The following is an 8,580-nucleotide window of genomic DNA, read 5'->3' on the forward strand; positions in this document are numbered from 1 at the left end:
TCTCTCTCTCTCTCTCACTTTCTCAAATAAATGAATAAATAGCATCTTATCAAAAATAAATCACAAATATCTTAAAAATATTATAAAGACAAATTATATGAAAAGGACTTTTAAAATCCATATTTGAGCCAGTAAGTGTTCTTGGGAAATCAGTGCAAAGCAGCCTTGCACAAGAACAAGTCACTTCCTCGGACTGTGAAGTATCTGCTCCTCACCTCTACAAACCCTGGGCTTTGATGGCAAGTGGCAGGAAAGTTCTTTCATCACTGTGAGTGGAGAGCGGGAGCTGGAAATGGAAGCTAAAAGACCAGAAGCTAAGAGTAATTCTATAGGGCTCCTGATTTTAATTTTTACACCCAGTTCTTATGAATGAGTAAATCCAGACTTTCTTCTTCTTTGCAAAATGTAGTGTATATAATGATAAAAATAAAGAAAACAAACGATATTTTCTAAAAGCAATCGTGGGCACTTTCAGTCAATTCAGTCTCTTCCACTGAATCCAAGCCAGTCATTAATTTTGAAAAAACTTTAGGTTTTGGTTATGAAAACATCAGTGATGATTATAGTGAAAACACTATCAAATTATTTGTCATTTTTGTAAGTTAAAATCATATTTTAACTGCAAAAACATTATTAGCATGATTTATCAGCATTTATAATGGATTGGGCAGGCATTAGGGACAATAATAAATCCTTTTTATCTGCTTCCCATCTCATTTCTCACTCTGAAATCCCAAAAGAGAACCCATTGGAACATTGGCAATATATGTAGACAATTATTTTCATATTCCCCTTCCTATTCTTAACATTAAATAGTCTAAATTAATGGTAACTTGAGGGTTTCAACACATCTGTGAAATTTAGAATTTAAGGTAATGGGTAGTTAACAGATAATGCTTTTTGCTGGAAACCTGTAAGAAGTCTACCTAATGCCTCTGTTTTTCTCTTAATGGAGTAACAAGGAAAATATTACTCTTATGATTTGGGAAATTATGTTATAGGTAATGCATGTGACTTAGTGGTAAAATAAACGTAGAATTTTGAGTAATATGTGTATTGGTTCTATGATACACCCAGATAGCTCATCTTCACATTTAATTATTAATAGCATTATTACATTCTACTTATGTGGTTTTATTTGCCTTTTCTTTTTCTCCTAAGAGAGTAAATCCCCTTAAAAGCCCAGTCATTGGAGGTTGCTGCTTAATCAAGACGTGTGTGAAGTTGGCAGAACACAGAGTGTTCTGAATTGCTGGAATTGCTGATTCATTTGCAAAATTACAAAATAACCCACTTTCCTACCAGCACATTAGCACTGGGAAGGATTTCCAAGTCCCGGTAGTGATTCACAGATAAGCTTGCAATATATCATGCCTGATGAGATGTATATCATCATCATCATCATCATCACTAAAGTATTTGCTAATCGAATTCCCAAAATACCGCACTGTGCTATATGGAAATGAGCTTGGTTCCTGTCTTCTTGATAAATTTCAGATATGGATTTCTGTGATAACAGAGCTTTTGATATTTAAAGTAAGTGCTTTCTATTAAATTAGAAGACATAAAGTTGCTTTAAAACATGACATTTATGTAGTAACTTTGAAATCTCTGATTTGAAATTGTAGCTGATGTACTGAGTGAAGAAGCAATATTGAAATGGTACAAAGAAGCACACGTTGCCAAAGGCAAAAGTGTTTTTCTTGACCAGATGAAGAAATTTGTTGAGTGGCTACAAAACGCAGAAGAAGGTATGATTCCATTTAACAACTTTGGTGGCCATTTAACACACACTTTCTCATTCTAACTTAAGGTATCTACTTCTTCCACAGATTTTTCATGCTTTCCTAAAACCAAAGTTCTTAGGGTGTTTTCCATATCAAATATCTTGCCTACAAACTTAACCTTCCTTTCTGAAATCAAAGCAATGAAAATTTCTACATGGTAAAAAAAAAAAAGAAAGAAAGAAAGCCTGTTAAATTATCCATCCTAATGGGGGACAAAGGAATAAATCATTAGCCATTGTGAAAGGAAAAAAAAATTGGCTTACACATCGTAGGATTATATAGATTTTTATAGCACCTTAACCAGTTGACTGGTACTTAAAATGGGAGCACTAGGTGGAAGAATAATGGACGAGAATGAATCCCACTAAGCATGAAAAGTTTATTTTAGATGACCCAGAAGAGTAAAAGTAATTGCAGTCTTTAATAATATTTATGAGCATGCTGCATTTTTAGAAAGGCAAAATTCATTGAAAAGCAAAAAGGAGCCAGAGGTTGCTACTGCCCTCACGTATTATATGTCTGTCTTCCCTAGTAAATGCATGCCTATGGCAAAAAATGTCTTCTGAGGGTTGGGGTGGGGTAACAGATTAGAAACTCTTTCATGACTTTATTTAAAGAAATCTCTGGGGGCACCTGATTGGCTCAGTTGGTAGAGCATGAGACTCAGGGTCATGAGTTTGAGTCCCACGTTGGACATAGAATGTACTTAATAAAAATTTTTTAAAAGGACAGGTGCCTGGGTGACTCAGTCAGCTAAGCCTCTGACTCGTGGTTTTAGCTCAGGTCATGATCTCGTGGGTTGTGAGACCAAGCCCCTGAATCAGGCTCCACACTCACCGGGGAGTCTGCTTGATGATTCTCTCCCTCTGCCTACCCCCGCCCCCATTGGTGCACTCTCTCTCTCTTTCTCTCTCCCTCAAAATAAATAAATAAGTTTTTAAAAAAATTTTTTTAAAGAATCTCTGAATAAAAACCCTGACTTTTCTCTCTCTTCTCTCCCTAGAATCTGAATCGGAAGGTGAAGAAAATTAGATGGCTCAAGAAGCACAAAACCTAGGCTACCACACAACACTTTTAAGGGGAATGCTGAACCATCTGAGAAGAGAAACTTGGCTTCTGTTTTCACAAAGGAGAAAAAAAAATAGGCTAGGCTTCCCTTGTGCAGAGGGGGAAATGGTATTTGTTTTTGTTTTGTTTTTAAATGGAGCCCTGAGGCATCAGCTATTACACTTGGGACTCTACCTCTCACTCACTATATGCTAACTTAAAGCCATTCAACAAGGAGTCAAATAAGTCAAATTGAGAAATTAAATACTCAACAGACTCCTCTTTTTTAGCTGTATTTTTCAGGTACTGTGTGGTGAACGCCCCCACTGGTGTCTATAACAGGGCCACTTTGGTAGTTGTGTATCTGCTCGTGTATGTGATTTGACAAACCAGTTTTTTAAAATAAATGGCTTTTTAAAAATCTGGGCTTATATTCTCAGAGCTTTTATTTCTTTAGTGCACATGACCTCTTACGCAGTTGACCTTTCATTGTTATGCTTTTTTCCTCCCCCCAACATTGTGAATGTTTACGTTTCTTGTCATCTATAGGAACAACCCTGTTCCTTTTACCATCATTAAGTAGCACATTTCACTTGTCTTCATACTGAAATAGAAATCGACCCAAAATACATGCACATTAGCACTAATACCATGAATTGATAGTATTGATAATTATTAGGTATGTAAATTTATAGTTCCACACTTTCATGTTTTCCTCAGCGCTATTTCTTCCCTGTTTGGAGGAGAGCTAATTGATGTACATATGTATATAGATCTTTGTTTATGTTTATCACTAGGTGAGTTTAGTCTTTAAATTATCTTGTCCTCAGTAATAACAATGAAGCATCTTACTTATTGCAAAAGCTCATAGTTTATTACATGCTTCTTTCTTAACTCTTGAAAAACTTAAGGACTGCCCCTGTTGCTATTAGGACAATGGTTATCTCCAAGACGAACATTTTCTCTGAGTAAGAGTTGAAACAAGGAGGATGCATGGCAAACAACATTCAGCAAGTGAAGTATATAAAGAACTTTATCACTGTCATGTCATCATCCTGTATCAAAAGACAGTTTTCTAGTTACCTATGTGTCCTCAGGAAGAAGAGGAAATCTTTTCCCTATGACTTAACCACATTCTTAAATCTGTAACATGATGGATTCCTTTAAACACTCAGCCTTTGATTAATTCCTTTCTTCCCATTAGAGTATTCAAGTTCTCTCTCCCAACAATGGACAGAGAAATATCAATTTGAATAGATCCTTTTGAAAAATCATCTGTATGTGAGAATGTCATTTTCATTACACAGGAACTAGTAAGGGCAGAATAACTAAGCCAGGAATAAAGAGCTTTACAGCACCTTGAAGTGATTAGAATACCGCTGGATGTACATATGTCTTGTTCTTTCTTGAAATTCTGCTGAGCACTGCCCCTCTTCCAGACTAGATTTCTTTTCCAGTCTGTCTGTTCACAATTGCCCTGCTCTTTTATAAAAGAAAATATTAACTCCTCATCCTGTTATGGTACCCTGGGATGAAAACCACCTGGAACTAAACAAAGGGGATAATTCTAGAATGCGTCGTTCTTCCAGAATAGTCCTGTGAGGGGAAAGCAGGAACCTGAAGAGAGAAGAGTCTGATACCTTCCAGGCCATTGATACATGACAAGCCTCCATTTATTTAGCTACCCTTTCATCTAGCTAAAAATTAGAATTATGAAGTGGTAGCCACATACTAGACTTCACGGTAATGTGTTTATTTGAATGGAAAAAAATGAAAAATTTTAGTTGGAACATAAATTTGGCCATCTAATTTGGTAAGTGCTGATTGCCAATTAGGATACATGGCATATTTCAGAAGTGGATTAAGTTAAATATGTATCTGATATTTTGACAAAATAGATTTATTAAAGGTAAAATTTTGAAAATTAATGGAATTTGTAATAAAAATTTTGTCAATTTTTATGTCTTATTTTATATATGTGATGTTTAATTTTATACATCAATGTGTAAGACAATTTCCCCTTTCATTTTAGGGGATCTCGAATAAAAAGTGTGTTAGAGAATATTTGGCTTTGTTCCCACTATATCAAAGGTGACCACACTGAGACCTAGAAAGGCACAGTTGTCCAACGCCTTAAAGTTAAGTGTCCAAGATGGAACTAAAGACCTAGCTTCTGAGTCCCACACCTGTACTCTGCTGTGTTCTGCTGTCAAATTAATGAAAATATTATTATTTTCATTTTCTTCTGTCAAATTAGTGAAAATTACAGTTCAAGCAAGTGGTTTTTTTATTTTTTTATTTTTTTTTTAAGATTTTATTTATTTATTAATGAGAGACAGAGAGAGAGAGAGGCAGAGGGAGAAGCAGGCTCCCAAGGAGCAGGGAGCCTGATGCGGGACTCGATCCGAGGACCCTGGGATCATGACCTGAGCTGAAGGCAGACGCTTAACCATCTGAGCCACCCAGGCACCCAAGCATGTGGCTTTTTTAAACTAGCAGTTTTATTGAATAAAATCTGGAGACATCAGAAGATCAATTTTCTAAATTATAAAATATAGCAATGTTAGGATACTAAATACCTAACATTTTTTAGCACAGAATATTTTTCCCAAAAGGAATTAACAGAATTTGAGATAGTGATTTTAAGGTAAGCAAGCATGGAGGGGGGAAATGCTCAAATAGCAAAGACTTACTGCATCAATAAAGAAGATATGGTATATATATATATATATTTGCCATTTGTGACAACATGAATGGACCTAGAAAGTATTAAGCTAAGTAAAATAACAAAGACAAGTACCATATGATTTCACTAATATGTGGAATCTAAAAAACAAAACAAATGAACCAACAAAAAGAAGAAACAGACCCATAAATACAAAGAACAAACATGGTTGCCAGTGGGTGGGGGATGGGTGAAGGGGTGTGGGAAATACAGGCTTCCAGTTATGGAATGAGTAAGTCATGGGAATAAAAGGTACAACATAGGGAATACAATCAATGGTATTGTAATAGCATATGGTGACAGATGGTAGGCACACTGGTGAGCATAGCATAATAATGTATTGAGTTGAATCATACTGTACACCTGAAAGAATGTAATATTGTATGTGTGTCATTTATACTCAAATTATAAAGGCATCTTAAGTATTTTTAAAACTGACAAAAGTTTCTGGATAGATCACAAATTTTCATTTAATGTTAAAACAAAACAATGAAAGCACTAAAAGAAAATGTAGGAAATACCTTTATAACAGGCCCAGAAAAAGCATAACACAAAGCCCCCCCAAAAAATCTGATTATAAAATGTCAAAACTTTTTCCATATTGAAACAGTCATACATGAGTAAGGAACACTAAATGTATGTGGGATCAGTAGAGTTTCAAAAGATTAGATGAAAATGTTTTTTATAAAAATAATAGAATTAACAATACAGCATAAATAGCATCTATAAATCAATAAAAAATTGAGAAAGTGCAAAGTATGAAAAGTCTAGATGCCTAATCCTACCGTTAATCAGAGATGTGCAAAATAATAAGATAAAGTATTTTACTTACTGTGTTGGAAAAAATTCCTAAAACCAATAATCAGCAATGGTCTGTGTGGAAAAGAATATGGGTTCTTTCCTTTTCTACATGGCCTTTAGAGTTAAAATTTGGCAATAAATATTAACACTTAAAAAAACGCATATCCTTTGACTCAGCACTTCCGCTCTGGAATCCATCCCATAGGTGTACCCACAGACATTTGTGCAGCGATCATTCTATTAATAATGAAACTGGAACGGGGCTCCTGGGTGGCTCAGTCGTTAAGCGTCTGCCTTCGGCTCAGGTCATGATCCCAGGGTCCTGGAATCGAGCCCCGCATCAGGCTCCCTGCTCTGCGGGAAGCCTGCTTCTCCCTCTCCCACTGCCCCTGCTTGTGTTCCCTCTCTGTGTCTCTCTGTGTCAAATAAATAAATAAAATCTTTAAAAAAGAAAATAATGAAACTGGAATGAACTGAGACATTCTTAAAATGTCTCTGTCTAAATGTCTGAGGTGGTGCCTGGGTGGCTCAGTCGGTTAAGCATCTGACTCTTGGTTTCAGCTCAGGTCTTTATCTCATGGGTCACAGGATCAAACCCATCCTGCGTTAGGCTCGTGCTCAGCAGGAATCCGTTTGCATATTATCTCCCTCTCCTCCTTGCCCCATGCTCTCTCTCTCTCTCTCTCAAATAAATAAATCTTAAAAAAATAAAATAAGATGTCTGAGAAAGGAACTAGTAAATTATGATAAATCCATATCAGGGACTGAGGTAGACTGAAAGAGTTGTTCATAAAAAAAAATAACTTTTTAAATTCTCATTAAAGGAAAATACAAGTTAAATAGAATATTTTCCCCATTAAGGGGAAAATTATATAAAGCTGTGTTTATATAATGTACCTTTACAAATACATAGAAAGGGAATGATGTTTTCTAATATTTGTTATTTCTGCATTAGTCGGGCAGAGCTGGAAGAAGGAGAAGGAGAATTTTCTTTTTACTCTGTATATTTGAATTTCTTTAGAAAGAACATGCAATACCTTGTTAATTTTAAAAATTAATGGATGTTTATTTTGGAAAATATAAAAAAGCTTTTGGAAGAAACTATACATAGTTTTTTGCCACAGAGATGAGCACTTCCAATATTTTTATATTTTTACAAATATGGTTTTGCTTAATTTTTTAAACAATAAGTCCTTTCTACATCAATTTTATGTCCTGCTCTTTATTAAATATTATTCTGTAACATTTTACCACATCAGTAACTCTTCAAAAACATGATTTCACAATACATATAATTGTTCTTGCTATGGATGGGACATATTTATGACTCTATGATTCAATATAAGATATTTTATAACTTTTTGCTTTTAAAAATAACCATTCAGGGCGCCTGGGTGGCTCAGTTGGTTAAGCGACTGCCTTTAGAGCGACTGCCTTCGGCTCAGGTCATGATCCTGGAGTCCCGGGATCGAGTCCCGCATCGGGAATCCCTGCACAGCAGGGAGTCTGCTTTGCCCTCTGACCCTCCCCCCTCTCATGTGCTCGCTCTCTCAAATAAATAAATAAAATCTTTTAAATAAATAAATAAATAAATAAATAAATAAATAAATAAATAAAATAAAAATAACCATTCAAAATATTTTCCCATAAGTCTTTGTTTATATATGATTATTTAGAAAAATAGAAATGGAATTTGGGTCAAAGAATTTGAATATTTTTAACACAAAGTGGTCTTATTTTCTGAATTTGCATTTATACATTTGAATGCATTTTACTCCCATCTTGAGATAGTTCAAGGCAATTATCATTTTAGTCAGAAATTTTAAAACTGTTAGCCTCTAAAGATATGAAAGTTTAAGCTTCTGAAATTCAGCAGATCCAACTTATAAAATCGTAAGAGTAGGGGAAAGTAAAATATTTCATTTTTAAGCCAAGAAAACCAGCAGAAAACACCTCAGGTCTTGCCTGGCTATAGAATCGTCTGATTTGAGCCGCTGTGGCGTCCTCAGCTCAGCTGATTCAACATCTCTGACCTTACCTTCTCCGAGCTAATGGCAATTACTTCTCTCCACTTTTGAAAGATGGTAGGCTTCAAGGTCCCTCCGGATAGATGCTTCTCCACTGTTCTGACCCTCTTCTTGTAAAATAGATGTAAGTAAAGCATTTCTTCCATGAGAAACACCTTTTTAGAGCTCATCTTTGCACATTTAAAATCTCTAC

The 8,580-nt window shown here is 35.3% G+C and overlaps 1 protein-coding gene across 2 annotated transcripts in view; it reads left to right on the forward strand.

Annotated features, from left to right (window-relative positions):
* Window positions 1-3,255, forward strand: part of BZW2 (basic leucine zipper and W2 domains 2) — a 61,361-nt gene extending 58,106 nt beyond the window's left edge. For both annotated transcript variants that reach the window (XM_028119644.2, XM_028119652.2), the window contains 2 exons: window positions 1,629-1,751; window positions 2,791-3,255. In XM_028119644.2, the coding sequence (XP_027975445.1) occupies window positions 1,629-1,751; window positions 2,791-2,819 (152 nt within the window). In that variant the 3' untranslated portion in view covers window positions 2,820-3,255. The remainder of the gene's footprint in view (window positions 1-1,628; window positions 1,752-2,790) is intronic.
* Window positions 3,256-8,580: the final 5,325 nt, after the last annotated feature.

The sequence above is a fragment of the Eumetopias jubatus genome, unplaced genomic scaffold (assembly GCF_037043125.1).
Source record: "Eumetopias jubatus isolate StellerSeaLion01/CBP00866 unplaced genomic scaffold, mEumJub1_p1.0 scaffold_14, whole genome shotgun sequence".
Classification (NCBI taxonomy): Eukaryota; Metazoa; Chordata; class Mammalia; order Carnivora; family Otariidae; genus Eumetopias; species Eumetopias jubatus.